Source organism: Serinus canaria, chromosome 27 (assembly GCF_022539315.1).
Source record: "Serinus canaria isolate serCan28SL12 chromosome 27, serCan2020, whole genome shotgun sequence".
Taxonomy (NCBI): domain Eukaryota; kingdom Metazoa; phylum Chordata; class Aves; order Passeriformes; family Fringillidae; genus Serinus; species Serinus canaria.
The window spans coordinates 4,272,562-4,288,636 of NC_066340.1; the positions used below are offsets into that span (position 1 = coordinate 4,272,562).

At 47.1% G+C, this 16,075-nt stretch overlaps 1 protein-coding gene across 4 annotated transcripts in view; it reads left to right on the forward strand.

The window, feature by feature from the left end:
- Nucleotides 1-16,075, forward strand: part of GPATCH8 (G-patch domain containing 8) — a 55,651-nt gene that overhangs the window by 24,130 nt on the left and 15,446 nt on the right. For 3 of the 4 annotated variants that reach the window (XM_009096572.4, XM_050985535.1, XM_018921310.3), the window contains 3 exons: nt 11,040-11,107; nt 11,536-11,622; nt 15,731-15,874. In XM_009096572.4, coding sequence (XP_009094820.3) covers nt 11,040-11,107; nt 11,536-11,622; nt 15,731-15,874 — 299 coding nt within the window. Of the gene's footprint in view, nt 1-9,006; nt 9,052-11,039; nt 11,108-11,535; nt 11,623-15,730; nt 15,875-16,075 lie in introns of all 4 variants that reach the window. The other variant, XM_018921311.2, reaches the window with a different exon arrangement.

A 16,075-nucleotide genomic window follows, 5' to 3' on the forward strand; every position in this document is an offset into this window, starting at 1 on the left:
TTAATCCCTGGACTAAGGCTCTCTAACCTCTCAGGCAGGACTGCATTGCAGGTTAATGCTTCTGGCTTCCTCTAATGTGGTTTATTGGAGTTCTCTGGTTGATGCATGGGACTTTCCAGTCCTCTCATGTCCCTGCTGGGGCCAGTCCTCAGGTGGGGCTGTAGCTGTCTGTCACGTCTGGGCCTTTCCTTTGGCATGTGGGATGTGCATCACAGGGTGGAGCTCATTGTTCTCTCTGTTGGGTGCCCTGTATTGCTCTGTGTGTCACCAGTGTGGAGACATAGAGACTTGAAAGAAGGAAGAGCCTTGTCCTGGCCCCGGGTGGATCCCAAAGCACAGCCCAAGGGCCTGAGGTGCTGCAGGCCCAGATGTGCTGGAGTGAGCATGGTCTGGAGTTGGGGCAGAGGGTGGTGGTGTCACCATGTCCCATGGGCTGAGCAGGAACTTGCACTTGGAGTTTTGTGTCTCTTACTGTGTTGGAGCTGTTCTAGATCTCTCACACATCATTGGAGCTCTGCTGGTTGGGAGCAAATTGTGGGTGTGGGCTCTCAGGGCTTTCCTGTGCCTCCTGCATGGTCACAGGAGCACAGGAGTGACCATAACCCACCAGTTTAACCTAGTTCAGTGCTGAAGCCTTCCTAATGTAGGCTTTGGAGCATGTGCAGGAATTTCAGCCCTTTTGGAAGGGAGAAGTGCCCTGTCCACCTGCCAGCCTACTTCTCCAGAGGTCTGGGCAGGCAGAGGATGTGGAAGGGAGGCTGCTGCTGCTGCAGCTTTTTTTCCTCTGAGTTCTCAGCAGCCAGAGCCCATGCCTGTGGCATTGGTGATGATTGTTGGGAGTGTTTAATTCATTATCCAGTGACCTTTCTGCATGAATCTTAGATTGGCTCAAAAATCCAAATCCAAAATGTCAGGAAGGAAACATTTGCATCCAATTTTAATCTTATTCTAAGAGTTTGAAGAGTGAAGTAATTTGATGTGCAGTGAGAAGGGAGGAGCAGAACAGAAGTTCTTCCCATCTTCCTCACTCCCTTGTTCAGGAAAGACCAGGAGAGGTTTTTAAAGAGATGTAGGTGTGTTCCTGTTAAGCTCTTCCTGCTTGACACTGCTTGAGCTAAAATCTTGCACAGCCTGTGGTGAGGAGGTGCAGCAGAAACAGAACCCCTTCAAGCAGCCTTGAGCTGTGGGTGTGGTGTCTGACCTACTGCAGAAGGTCCTTCCATCAAACTCTCAAAAATTTGGGGTTGCATGTATGGAATTGACACTGCATTCAGCCACTTTCTGTGCACTTCAGCTTGAAAGAAAGCGGATGAGTTCAGTGTGCTGAGTTTTGTGATGTTGCTTTTCATTCTAGATCTTCATCTGAGTTGGGGCTCCCTCTTTAGTTCTGTTGGATCCCAAAGTGATGCTGTGTTACATCTGCCAGGCAGAAATGTTTCTTTCTTGTAGTCTTGTGGTGTTGTTCAGCAAGAAGCTCACACTGCAGGACTTTACCCTGTGATGGTTCCTTCATCCTGACCACCCACTGGGGGATGGAATCCAGTGGTGAGAATGCTGAGCTGTCTCTGGGTGGTACCTGCAGCTGCATAAAATATACACTTTCCAGTTGCTTGTGGTAAAGATCTCCTGGTGGGGTACACCGCGGCTCATTCTTGGGAAAATTGCAGAGGAGGAGGCGTTTTGTACCCCCTGGGGCAGCTGCCTTGGGGTGTAAGTCTTGTTCCTGAGAAAAGCTGAGCCCTTGGGTAGGGAGGCACAGAGCCCGTGCCCTGAGTGATGTGGCTGTCACCAGCTGTGTTCTGGCTGAAACATCTGCATCTTTCACTGAATTTAGGCTGTGTGCTGAGTGGAGCATCAGGCAGGGACAGTACTGTCAGCTCTGGCCACACCAGTCCTGCTTCAGAGATAGTCATAAGGAATTCAGCAGAGTCATCCTTCGCCTCATCTCTTTCCCTGATGTTTTTCATCATATTTCCCCACAAATAACTTGTGTTATATTTGGAAATGGTGCTTCAGCTTGCTAACAGCCAGTGAATATGAAAAAGCAGGAGAGGGGGTTGCCAGTTGACAGGGATCTTTATTAATTTGGAAACTATGGCTTAGGGAGCCACTTTTCCATAGAGATATGGGATGGTTGCGCTCTGACAAGTGAGAAAATGGTGATTGTAGCCTGTTTTATCTTTGGGGGAATGCCTGTAGTTGATAATCCAGAATTTTGTGTCTCCTGGAGAAATGAAACTAGCAAAAGATCAGTTAAAAGCATTGCCTGACCTTCGTGTGAAGTCCTGTGCTAAATGAGCCCAAGGATTGTGAATAAATTAGGAGTTACATAAGTCAGGAGGGGAATGAGAGGGCTGAGGGAAATCTGAATTCAACCACACTCTAATGATTTCTCTTGGAATGAGTATTTCCCATTAAGTTGAAGTAGTATTATGAAAAGCCAGGAGACTGACGTGCAGAAGTGGGATAATTTGAATGTTACATTTGAAAATATTTTTATAAGCTCTTGGCTTTTTCCCTGTCAATTTTTTTGACAAGTCTTGTTTGAAAAAAAAAAATTGTGCTGAAAACAGCTGGATTTTTTTTTTCTTTTGGACTTGTGTGTTTAATATGAAGTAATAGTACTCTAGAGGTATATCTGCGAGACTGAAACCAGTAGTTGAATCTCATTTAATTAGACCAGGGGAAACTGAGTAGGTTGTCCTCCTGTTTCCTGGGTCATAGCAAAGCCTGGGGAAGGCAGGCAGCTCTGCAGGGAGGGTTTGATGTTTACTGGCCATATGGAGGGGGCTCTGATGAAGGATTGACCAGCTCTGGTGGACAGGTCCAGCTCATCCTTAGCCAGTCTGGGTAACAACTGTATTCAACACAGATTTGCCTCTCTGAAGTTCTCTATGGTAAACATTCTTGCCTCATTGCAGCCTTGACCCTTTAAAAACAGCCCCACCACCAGTATAGAAGCAGTTACAAGTTCCCCTACACCACAAACTGTGTCCAGTATGATTAATTTGATATGTTTTAAGGCATTCATTTCCTGCATATTCCCACAGTATTCCCAAGACCAGGATTCTCCTGATTTTTGTGGTATCTCTGAGAGGTGATTTCCAATGTAGTACTTTGCTATGGCAACAGGAATCACATGATTTGTCATGGCAGAGCTGCTCCCCAGTGTCTCAGCTGTGAATCAAACAGCTCAGGCAACTCGGGGCTCAGTGAAGCTCTGGAATTCTGTGCTTGCTCCTCAAGGGCTGAGGCAGCTCATTCAGTGCTTGATTATTGTCATGAAAATGCTCAGAGTGAAACCAAAAGGAGTTTCAAGGTGGGTGGCTGCTGGTCTGTGCTGGGACTTGGATTATCTCCAGTACTCAGGAAATAGAAGCAGCAGGTGGTTCTGTTTAGGGCAGGGATGTCCCTTTTGGGGCAGGTCCTTTCCCTGTAGCCTTCAGTCCTGAAGAAATACCTCCTGTCCCCTGCTTCCTCTGCCTGTTTAGTAATAACTTCCTTCATGTTTGCTTATGTTTTTAGCCAAGTTTTGGCATTATTTCAGTGTAACTGTTCTGGAAGAGCTGCTTCCATCTCCCTGGGGAGCAGCTCTGCTGATGTAACACTGCAAGGAGATGTCAGGGCTGTGCCTATGTCTCTCTTGGCACTGCCATGCAGGGCTGGGAGCCCTTCCTGCGTCCTGGTTCCCTTCTACTCAGGCTGAAACAATAAACCTGCACAGACTGTCAGGGCATCGCTGTTCCTGTTGACCAAGGTGTGGCCCACTCTGATTGTATAAATCATCCTGGTGATACAGGGAGCAGCAGTTAATAGAAAGTGCTTTGGGTTTATTTTATCCTTTCATGAGTACATCCAGCTAGGTAGCAAAGTCAGGTATAGCAAATTTGTTAGCAAATGCTAAAATCCAGTTCCTCCATCAAGCTGTATTTTTGTTTCATGATTTTAAATTAAAAGAAAAAGCACAAGTGGATTTGTGCTCTGACTCGCAAATTCTGTGAGGATAAATATAGTCAGCACTTCCCCCCTCAGCATCACTATGATGCAGTTCTTTGGCACATTCCTCCCCAGATCTCTTCAGAAAAGGGAAAACATTCCCTCTTGGTCCAAGGGCTGAGCAGAGTGGAAGAGCAGAAGCATCTGACAAGTGCTGGAAGCTGCTCAGAGCTGCAGGTGAAACAGTGCTCCCATGGCTCAGGCAGGAAATGTCCTCTCCTTGCAGCCCCTGGAGTGATCCCAGCTGTGAGATGGAGCCAGATCTGAGTCCCCATTTCAGGGCATTGCCAGGTGGCTGCAGGCACTGCCTTTGCTGGATGTTCCTCAGGCTGTGGGGAGCAATAAACAGAGCTTTGACCACTCAAGCAACTGAGATCAGTCACAAATGTGATCACTTGGCAGCTGCAGCTTGGAGAAATGAGCTCGGGGTTTGAATTCCAAGGTCTTGAATCCTGGTGCTGTCACCTGCTCGCCAAATGGCTTCAGCTCAGATATTAATGTGTTTTCCATTTGTTGGCTCCTCTGATCTTGTGGAGGCAGACGGTGGATGGGTGTCAGGCCTGTGAACATGGAACAATGAGCATCTGAGGGACTGAGGGGTGTCAGATTTCCTTCTGGGTTTTGGAGCTTTGTAATAAATACGGGAAAACACAGGAGAGGCAGATAAAAATGCTTAACAGTGCCTTTATTCATTAGGTACGGGTTGGTTTGGCAGTCTTACCCCAGAAATAGCTGTGATCGCTCTCTTATCTTCTTGTATCTTCACATGTCCTCACAGGAACCTCAGTCCTGGCACAGAGGAGCGTTTCCATGCTTGTGTTTGCAACACAAATCACGGCAGTGGTTTTAAGAGTGATGTTTTCATGTGAATTTAGCTTGAGAAACCTGACCTGCTGTGGTTGCTGTCATCACACCCATCTTCACTGCTGTGTTAAAACCCAGCAGACCACAGACTAAAAAGAAAGTTTGCTCAGTGCCTCAGTGTCCTTTAGGGGAAGCAGTTGCCCCCTTGTTTGTTTTTGGAGGTGTAAGATCCTTCCCTCGATTACAGGTGGTGAGTTTGTGTTGCTTGAGTGGGTGTAGCCAGTGAAATCTGCAGTCATTGTGCTTTCAGTGCCACGTGTTTGTTGTCACAGACTGCCTTCTCCTGGCTTGGCACAAGGCCTTCTGGCCCTTTGTGCTGGTGCAATGGAAGAGCAGTTTTATTGAACTGGGAGAGAGGAGTGTGGGGAAGGGAGAGGCAGTGGCCATGCACAGCCTGCCTTGCTCCTCAGTGCAGCCATGAATCAGAGCAGACCCTTCAACCCTGTCCACTTGCCAAGATGAACACAGACAGCAACTCTTACCTTGAATTCCTATCCTCAATCAACCAGGAATTGTTGTTTTGCTCCGACACCTTCTTTGTTGCTCCTTAATCTATTGCCCAGCATTTGGGGTAAGGATGTTTTTTGACCCAGACTCCACTACGTTCCTTCTCTTACAAAAGTTCAAGGAGCTCTGCTTGGTACCTCAGTGTCAAACCTCAGCTTGGCTTTCTGCTAGTGGCACTCTCAGCTTGGCTTTCTGCTAGTGGCACTCCTGGTTTGTATGTCTGCGAAGTTTTGAGCTCCCACTGGAAGTTTTCCCTGTGATTGGGATGTTTACAACTTGATTTTCTCTGTTCTTCTCTGCTTAGTAAGGATTAAATTCACAGGGCAGTTTCTGTGTTCTTGGAAAACATTCTCTCCTCTCTGGAACTTTGTTGGCTACCAAGGATGATGGACCTTTGTTTGAATCTCTTGATTGTTTTGACCCCTTCCAGAAATCTGACATAAACAGGATGAACTCACAAATCTAATTCCCAAAGAGGACTGGGATTAAAGCTTGCCCTTGTTTGTTCATTTGCTTCTTGCAGCAGTTGGAATGAGTTTGATAATGTGGTGTCACTTTTAGCCAGTGAGGAGCCCCCAGGCTTGTGCATCAGTGAAAACAAGTGGATTTTCTTCTCTCTCCCCTCTTGATGTACTGAATGAGGAGTCTGAATTTTCAACAGGGCAGCTCTTGGTTTCTTACAGACTCTTAGGGAGCCCAGTGCTGCCAAGGCCACCACTAACCCCTGTCCCCAGGTGCCACATCTACACAGCTTTTAAGTCCCTCCAGGGATCGGGACTCCACCACTGCCCTGGGTAGGTTCTGCCTAGGCTGGACAACCCCTCCCATGAAGAAATATCCCCAGTATCCAACCTAAACTTTCCCTGGCATAATTTGAGGCTGTTCCTCTTGTCCTGTCACTTGTTCCCTGGAAGCAGAGCCGGCCCCCCATGCTGTATTGAAACAGTCCCAGGAGTGTCGAGTGTTGCAAAATTCTCATCTTTAAAAATGCAGCTCATTCTTGAGTACAGGGACTCCTCCCTATCTCCCTCTTCCCAGACAGTGCAGCTGAAGGTGAGCCCTGTCCCTGTGGATCCATTCCTGCAGGTGTTGGTTGCTGACTCCAGGCACCTGTTTCCCTTGCAGAGCCTGCAGTGGGGTTTGTGCTGAGTGAGCAAACCAGCCCTTATCCACCAGAGCAGCCCTGTGCTGTGGTCATGAACCTGCACTGCACACAGCTGAGAGTCTCTTTCCAGGAGCAGCTGAAAGCTCCTGGAAGGTTGTGTCTCACTGTGGGTTTCAGTTGCAGCAGATAACAAATAAGGAGAAATCCTCTATGTCCAACAAGATCAGTTGCTGTTGTCTGTGTCCTCTGGAGACGCTGAGTTTATGAAATTCTCCTTCAGTGACAAGTGTGATATCAATCACTCCTCTAGGATTGGATCCTACAAAGCTTGTACCTGGGGGGAATTTCTATGAAGATGTCAACAAAACAAATAGGATTACAGTTCTTGTGTTACATCTGTGGTGCTTACACACTGTGCATAAGGGACACGGTGGAAGAGATTTGATTGAATTATGGAATTACGTTAACATAGAATTCTTGGTGTACCTTTTTTCATCCTGTTATATCTGAATGCCCCTTTAATGGAGAAATTTACCTTTTAGGATAGGACAAGAAGTAGATGTTATAAATTAAATAAGGGATCAATTTACATTGGATATTAGGAGGAAGCTCTTCCCTGTGATAGTGGTGGGGCTCTGGCACAGGGTACTCAGAGCAGCTGTGGCTGCCCCCTGGATCCCTGGAAGTGTCCAAGGCCAGGTTGGACGGGGCTGGGAGCAGCCTGGGTTAGTGGAAGGTGTCCCTGTTCCATGGAGGAGCTGCTTTTTAAGTTCCCTCCCAACCCAGACCTTTATGGGATTCTATTGCCATATTGCTGTTTTTGGAGGGAGGAGTTCCTCTGAATCTGCAAATCTGATGAAAACTGTTTTCTGCTTTGACCTGTTAAAAACAGGATAAAACATGGGCTGGTGTTGACAATGCTGACATTTCCAGGCAGGCTCAGTTGGCAGCTCCAGCTGGGATATTCCCATTCCAAAGGGCAGAGCAGCATCCACACCACATCCACAGCCAGAGCATGGCCCTGAACCCACAGTCCTTCATGTGCAGCCTGACCTGTGTCTGATACCAAAGCCTCAGGATGAATTTTCCCAAGATTTGGTCATTTATAGCACCAGGGGGGAAGTATTTGCTCATATCCAATAGCTTTATGCAGTTAAAAAGAAGGGAATCTGGAGAAGCCTGCCTGGCCACTGCTCCCTGCCACTGCCGGGCTCTGGGAAGGGATAGCTGTCAGGGTTTGTTTGGATCTGAGCAATTTTTCACAAGCTGGGAGAAAGGTTTTCCCATTTCTTGGGGAGAGGAAAGCAAAACAGGTACAGCAGGTCAGTTTGGGAATCTCATTTCATTTCTGAGTGCAGGGAATCATTACTAACCTAATTTCCTTTGAGATTGGGTTTTCTAAGGTGTGACTCTGGTGTGAGCTGTTTATTTTTTCCATCCTGCTGGAGGTTTGTCCTCTCCATGAGGTTTTCCCTGTGTGTGGAAGTGTTTTATGCAATAACCCTCTCTGCTTTGGGGTCTGCGGCCTGTGCAGTGACCGGTCTGTGGAGTTTGTGACCTGCCTCAAAAGGAAAATAAATGTCACGAGGTGCAGGGGGCTGGGACAGGGACACAGCAGGATTTGCCCTGGGAATTAGCCCTCCATGTGGCACTGCTTGCAGCCCTGCTGAGTGGCAGGAACTGTAGGAATTCTGAGCCTTGGAAGCTCACGTTCCCTTCAAAGCCTGCTGGTACAGGAAAGGCTCAGCAGGGACCCCAAACTCTCAAGGGAGGCTCTCAAGGTCCAAGCCATGTTTACCTGCTGGGAAAGATCCTGTTGTCATGGCCAGCAGTAGGAAAAACTTTCCTCAAGGAAGTTCCTTCAAAGGAGAAGTCTTGAGCTGAGCTTGGAGAGTCCCATTTCCCCCTTTGGCTGCTCCCCATGTCCCACCTGGCAGCCAGGGGGCAAGGGGTGGCCCTGAACCTGTCCCTGTCCTTTCACCATCATGGCTTTCCTTGGACATGGAGCGAGGCCACCCCAGTGCCCAGCAGCATGTCCTGCTGCCCCACCTGGCTCCAGGGGGATCCATATGGGGTTGGCACTGCTGCCATAGCTGTGCTACATGCCTGGATATGTAACTTGTCACCTGGATGTCACACATGAGGTTCCATTCATAATGAAACAATGGTTCAGTTTAAAACAAAGGCATCACTTTTTGCATGGAATATTCTCCTCTTACCTGCCAGCAGAGTTCCTTTTGGCCCAGAATATTTGTTATTCCTTAAGATCCTGACTTGTTTCCTTTTAAAATTGCCTGCTTACATGTGCCTCAGAGCCTCCTTGGAGCGGGGCCGTCACCAGGAGCTCTCCCAGCACCCAGCAGGAGTCAGAGCTGCTCCAATGGCTCCTGGTTCTGCAGGGCAGAGCACGGTCATGGGGTGGAGGGGTGAGCAAGAAGCCTCCTGTTATTTTTTTTAACCCATCCTCCCTGCCAAATGGCCTATTTTCTGCCCCTAATGGTTTCTGCCTAACAAATGGTGTTTCTTTTTTACAGCGTTATGATCCTGGACTTGTTGTGGTGATGGTAAACTTAGCAGTGGTAATTTTTTATTTTCAGACTGAATTACTCCTTTGTCATCAGTGCACCAATGTTAGGCTTACTTTCTCTGTTGTAGCCATCATCCTTCTGCTTGGTCTTTCATTTTCCTTTCCTTTCCTTTCTTTATGCACACTTGTCTGATCCTTGTTCATTAAAGGATATTGCTAAGAAGGGATGTTTCTGTTTGTGTTAGAACTGCCAAAATCAGTTTCAACATAAATTTTAATACTGTCCAAACTTGATTTTTTTTTCCCCCAACGCGATGGGCACTAGCACTTGCTACTGCAATTCCCAAATAGATTCTGAATCTAAAAAAACAACCCAAAAAACTTTGACTGCCTTAGGAGGCAAAAGTACTGATGCATTGTTTGTGTACAGGGGTTTACCAGGCCAATGAGGCTGCATCGAAAGATCTCAATTGCTGGAGAAACGACACAAAAATGAACCAAAAATACCCAAAACCAAACCAAAACAAAAAAAAGAAAAAAGCTTGAAAAAATTTGAACAATAAATTGTTGGCACTTGGTGCCAGCCATTCCATTTGGGTTCACCACTTACCAGTAAATCCCTGGCTGAGACGTTATGAAAGTAATATTGCACCCAGGAAGTCATTTTTATAACCTGTCTTTAATTTGGTCCTTTTGCTAAAAATTGCAGTCACTGCTTACTGTATTATACCATTGGGCATAAGAGAAGCCTTGTCAAAGATGAGCCTTAAATATCCAAAAAGAAAGCTCAGTCCAAACCATTTCAGATCAATGTGATCACTACTTTTGAACCTGATGGATACTTGCCTATCAAATTCTTGGGCATATCAACAGAACTGTAAAGCAATTAATTAAATGTATTTCTTTCTGAATAAAACCACGTCTGTACTTTAAGGTTCAAAAGCCCCTCTAGGGCTGTGGTTTCGGCAGGAGTTACAGCTGATGCTGGCAAAGAGTTCACACCTATCCAGGTTTTCTGAGGCAGTTTTAAAGACTTTAACCTTTTGCACATGTGGATGGAGAGGAATATTTCGGCATGACTCCAATGTGTCGATCTTTTAGCCCAAAGGTATAATACCTGTGTATGTGTGTATAACAAAAGAGTTGTTTACACCAAACAAGAGCAATAATAAGGGAAGTAAACATTCTGTTTTTTCACTCAAGGTTTGCACTGGAGAAGGTAAGTACTTTGTCAGGGGGTTACATCACAACCACCAGTGCCAGTTGTGATGTAAAAAATCAAAATAATAATAATTAAAAAAAAAAAAAGCTGTGGTAGTAAAGTGCTTGTCTGCCCCATTTTGCTTTGTTTGGCTGGTTATGAGTGGATTAAAGATATGTTTTTTAAAAAAAATAAATCTCCAGCATAGTTTGATTAGTTCAAAGTCAATTTTCTTCGCAACCAGTCTTTTTCACAGCTTACAGGTGACACGGTGGGGCCAGAGCATCGCTCCAGGGCTGGGGGAGCAGGGACCCACCCCTGGCCCACGCTGGGTGGTTGCGATGCGGGAAGTTTGGCTTTTGTGCCATCCTTCTCCTCAGCATTCCTTGCTCCTGGGGAGGGCAAAAGGTGGTGGGAGAGAGGCTTCCACATCTCTTCCAGGGAAGTTCTAATCGATTATTCATGAGCTGCAGCAGTGAAATGTGATTAGCAGCTTCTTCACTCTTATGGGAAGATGAGGAGCCTGATGTGGAAGCCTTGAGGAGAAGGCTCAAGTCCTGTTATCAGCCCTGCCCTAGGGCTTGTTGTGGGGGAACATTAACCATGAGAAGCTTTTATATGAGCAGTTAATGTTCAGAAAATGCATTTATCATCCTGGGTACCGTTCGGAGCTGGGCTCAGCGTTGGCTGTAAGCTGTGAGAATGGCTCGTGTTTGGTTCACTGTAGCTTTCTGGTCTCTGCACTCCAAGGCAAGATCTCTAACCACCCAAACCCAATGTGTACAGTGAGCTGTGGTGCTGGGCTTCTGCTGACCCCTCTCTGTGTGTTCCTCTTCCAGGGAGGACAGATCCCATCCCTATCGTTGTCAAGTATGATGTCATGGGCATGGGCCGGATGGAGATGGAGGTGAGCTCCCCTCACCCCTGCAGGGCTTCTGGGGAGTGGGAGGGAAAGGCATTTAAAGTGAGAGTTTGTGCATCCAAGGCAAAGAACAACTTGCCCTTGAATCAGTGCAATAAGAAAACACTTGTCTGCAGAATGCATCCTCAATTTATCCCTGTGAGCCTGAGTTCTGGGCTCTGGATGCTCCCCAATATCCCTGGGCTCTGAGATCTCCCCTCCCCAAAGCTGTCCTGGGCCTGCCAGGGCTCTCCACATCAGGGGGATTAGTGACCTGTTTTACACTTGGGGTGACAAAGCAGGGAAAGCAAAGTACAAACTTGCATAGATTCTGTTTCAGCTGAAGTTGTTAAGTTGTGCTTTCTGGTAGATTTGATAGTGCAGTGTATTTATGGCCCAATTTGCATTGCTCTTTTCTGTTTTTTTTCAAACAGCTCGACTACGCCGAGGATGCCACAGAGCGGAGGCGAGTGCTGGAGGTGGAGAAGGAGGACACTGAGGAGCTGAGGCAGAAGTACAAGGTACAGAGAGAGGGGCATCAACATCACTGTCTATGGGCTGGTTGGGAAAAGATCTCTTTGATGGGGCTGAATTCTCCTCATTCTGCTGCAGTGATGGTGGTAGGAATTCACTGCTCTTGGGTTTGGTCATTGTGGAGATGATTTATATTTTAACATGTTGGTTATTCACTTCCTGGCATCAACCTTCCTATTTCTTTGGCTGCTGAAGAGCTCCAAGACAGCAGCAGGGCTTTCTCCATGTGCTTTGCTCCTGTTCTGAAAGGAGCAGGCCTGGGGTGATCAGGACATTTCCTTCCCTACACCCAGGGCTGCCAGATTTTTCAAGTGAGTCTGCCATGTCAGGATAAAACCTGCAGGTGGTAGAGGGGCAGTTACCAGCTGGGGGAGGAGAAGCTCTTTTGTTGTACTGAGTAAGAAGTGAGCAGTACATTGTGATGTTATTGCATAAATCCTGCTTGCTTTGGAAAGGTAGGACATAGTTCCAGCTTGGAGAAACTGATGGGCTGGAGCTCTTTGGAAGAATTGTTAAGACAGCATTAAAAAAAAGACAAATTCTGTATTCCTAAGTGATTTACAGAACCTGTGGGATTATTTTGTAAGCCAAGGGCTGATAAAAATGAGCTGTGGTGTTGGGATTGAGCGTGACATGCAGGAGCATTTTTGGATTAGCTGTAACCAGGTTCCCTGTGGAGACATGGTCTCTGCTCATCCTTTAATCCACTCTTCTGCTTCCCAGCCCTGCAGTCCATCATCTCTGAGGAAAGACTGCTTGTTCAATTGTCCAGAGATTTGGGGAGTACCAGGGGTAAGGAAGGGCCCAAGACATCCAAATGAAGTGTCAGTGTTGCATAAATTTTAATTATTTGAGAAATAATGGGAAAGTAGTTTCAATGCCATTAAAATTAAACATAACCTCAGCATATCTAAAATTCCATTTCCCCAGTTGAACAGTTAATTCTTCAGGCAGTTTGTTCAGCTATGAAAATTTATAGCCTCCTCTTCTCTTTTTTTTTCTTGAGACCTTGACTTGCTTGGTAAGTGAACTGCAGGTGTTTGGGTACCCAGGGGGCTGTGGACTCCCCATCCCTGGGAAGGTTGGATGGAACCTGCTCTAGTGCGAGGTGTCCCTGCCCCTGGAGTGGGACTGGGTGAGCTTTAAGGTCCCTCCCAAGCAAAACCATTTTGTGATCCTGGAGTTCTTGGGGTTTACAATTATGTTTGCAAACACAGCCCAACCTCTGTTGCTCTGAGACTTTTTTCTCTTCCTGCCCTCATCCAGAACAGTTTTTCTCAGGAGCTCTGGAGCAGTAGCAATCTCTCCCAGCTCCAGTGGGTTTTTATAAGCTCAGTTCATCCCTATCCCCTTGCATTTTGGTATTAATCTGTGAAAAATCTCTGCAGCCGTTGCTTTTTGCTGCTTCACAGGAGTCCATTATGTAAGTGCCGATGGCAGTCCATCCTGATCAGCCATTCAGGGAGCCTCAGAGAATTTCAGATAACTCTGCAGCCAAGAAGTGTGCTTTAATTCCCTTCTTTTGTATAAATTCTGATCACTCAAATGGCTGGGTTTCATTGTTTAGCCACAGGATGCTTGCTCAGAAAAACCTACACATGGCACAGGAAGCTTGTCTGGGATTCAGAGGAACTTTCAATGTCCATGTTCTGTGGAGCTCACGCTGCTCTGTTTTCCTTTCTTGTCTTCCTGGGGACCTGCCTCAGGCTCAAAACTCCAGATTTGTTGATGTTTTTTTTTTTTTTTTTTTTTTTTCCCTTGTCAAGGGCATCTGGTAATAGATGGAAGCAGGAAGTTGCTTCCTTTTTTATGTAGAAGTGAACAGTGTTTGAAATTGAAAACAATCCCAAACATGAGCACTAACATTTTTTAGATATTTTTTCCTCTCCTTGGGTGTTGACTTTTTTTAGTATAAATTTTATATTATCTAAAACACGCTCAGTAATTTATTTTAATGCCATTTTGATGTGGTAACTAGGAGATAAACCATATTGCCTTGAACAAGTTCTGAAATTCAAAGGAAAAACCTTTCAAAGTTTTCTGTCTTAAATGTTTGCTGCCTTCTCTTGCTGAGGAAGGAAGCTTCCCATAGGAGGTTTCTATTGAAGATAGAAAAAAAGATCCTTAAGTGCTTTTTCTCTAATGTTAGGCTGGTTTTTTTTATATAATTTCTCTTTATTCCAGTTGAAATGCCTATGGTTAATGGTTATATGGGGAGTGCTGCAGTGAGTGCAGTGGGCTTTGTGATGCAGCATTTGTAACTGATTTTGAGTCAAACCTTCCACCTCCTCAGGGTAAAACTTCCCAGAGAGCTTGTGAAGAGTGGTGATGTTTTATTAATTCTTCTGGGGGGGGTTGTAATTGATACAGCCTGGCAAGAGCTGCCTAGCCCTGAGGTTCCTGTGTCCCAGCATCAGGTGTGTCTCAGAGCCCCCCAGGTGTGCAGCAGCTCCGGGGACAGCACAGGCTCCTTCCACACCTGGATTTCCAGCCAGTGCAGCTGCCTGAGGGACTGGGATTTCCCCAGTCCCAGATCTCAGTGCACATTCAAAAGCTGGAACAAAAGAGGGGAAGGATGTCGCTGTTGCCAGGAGAGACACCTCATCTCTGCCTGAGCTTTGGTTTTCCACCTGTGCAGGTGTTCAGTTGTAGAAGGGGAAAGACCCTGTCAGCGCCCCAGGGCTGTCTCCCCTCCCTCCCATTACCTGCAGCTCCCTGTGCCCACTGCAGTGTGTTGAGCCCAGCCTGAGGGGCAGTTCTGCTCCTGGGAATATTTCACTGGAGTGGATTTGGCTCAGCAGGCTCTGAAGGGTAATTCCCAGCCAGAGCCATGTTCCTCCCTCCAGAGTTCAGGCAGCCAAGTCAAGATCAAGCAGACATATCTTAGCACTCAAAATGGAGCAGTGTCAGCTTTAGAGGTGTAAGGTTCTCTTCCCAAGGCAGGGATCCTCCTTGGTTTGATGCCAGTATGTCTTTGGATTAGCTCTAGGCTTTGAACCTCTCCTCAGAGCACAGCCAATCCTGGAGGCTCCCCTGAGGGAGAGCTGCCTCACCCCATAGCACTGCAGGCCTTGTTTGAAGCAGTCTTCTTTTACTGGTACTTCTGCTATGACCAGGGGGTGTTCAGTCCTTGTGGGGCCCTTCCAGCACACAGTATTCTGTGACTGTGGGTAACAAATAGCACTGAGGTCGGCAGCATTGCAAAGTTCTGGAATCCCACCTGTGAATTTGCAAAGGCTGCTCAGCTTGGTAGGCTGGGTTCAGTAAGGCCAAGTGCTGGGACCTGCGTTTGGGTCACAGCAACCCCATGGGAGGTTCCAGGTGGGGGCAAAATGACTGGAAAGCTGGACAGAACCTGGAGGTGCTGGTCAACAGAGGCTGAACATGAGCCCAGGTGGGCAAGAAGCCAGTGGCACCTGTTCCAAGACTGGGGTGGCAGCAGGACCAGGGAAGTGACTGTCCCCTGAGCTGGCACTGCTGAGGGACCTCAAATGCTGTGTCCAGTTCTGGGCACCTCATGATAAGAAGGACCTGGAGGGGCTGGAGCGTGTCCAGGGCAGGGAACAGAGCTGGGAAGGGGCTGGAGCCCCAGGAGGGGCTGAGGGAGCTGGGGGGGCTCAGCCTGAAGCAAAGGAGGCTCAGGGGGGCCCTTGTGGCTCTGCACAGCTCCTGCCAGGAGGGGACAGCTGGGGGTGTTGGGGTCTGCTCCAGGGAACAGGGACAGGAGCAGAGGGAACGGCCTCAGGGTGGGCCAGGGCAGGCTCAGGGGGGACACAGCAGGAATTTCCCCATGGAAAGGGGGGTCAGGCCTTGGCAGTGGCTGCCCAGGGAGGTTTGGAGTGCCCACCCCGGAGGTGTCCAGGGAAGGCCTGGATGTGGCACTTAGTGCCCTGGGCTGGGGACAAGGTGGGCATTGGACACAGGTTGGACCCAGTGATCTTGGAGGTATTTTCCAACCTCAGTGATCCTGTAATAAATATAATCAATGTACACTAAGTTTTTATTAAGCACTATTTTTCCTTCAAGGACTAAGCCATCATCTTCTAGGCTATTCTACAGGATGCTTAACAGAAGCAATTTTTGTTAATTTTTCAGGATTATGTTGATAAAGAAAAGGCCATTGCCAAGGCTTTGGAAGACCTCAGAGCAAACTTCTACTGTGAACTTTGTGACAAGCAGTATCAGAAGCACCAAGAGTTTGACAACCACATAAACTCCTATGACCATGCTCACAAGCAGGTAACCAGTTGTAGACAGCACAGTTCATCCATTTAATGTTCATTGTGGTAGTCTTGTTTGTGGTTAATACCTGGAGTTTCCCTGGTTTATCTGTTTTCCTTACTGGTCCTGGAATAAGTGTTTTATGTCACTGGGTAAGATTTTTGTGCCCATCATTCATTTAAGAACACAAAACAATGGAAGAACCTCAAGCCCCACTCC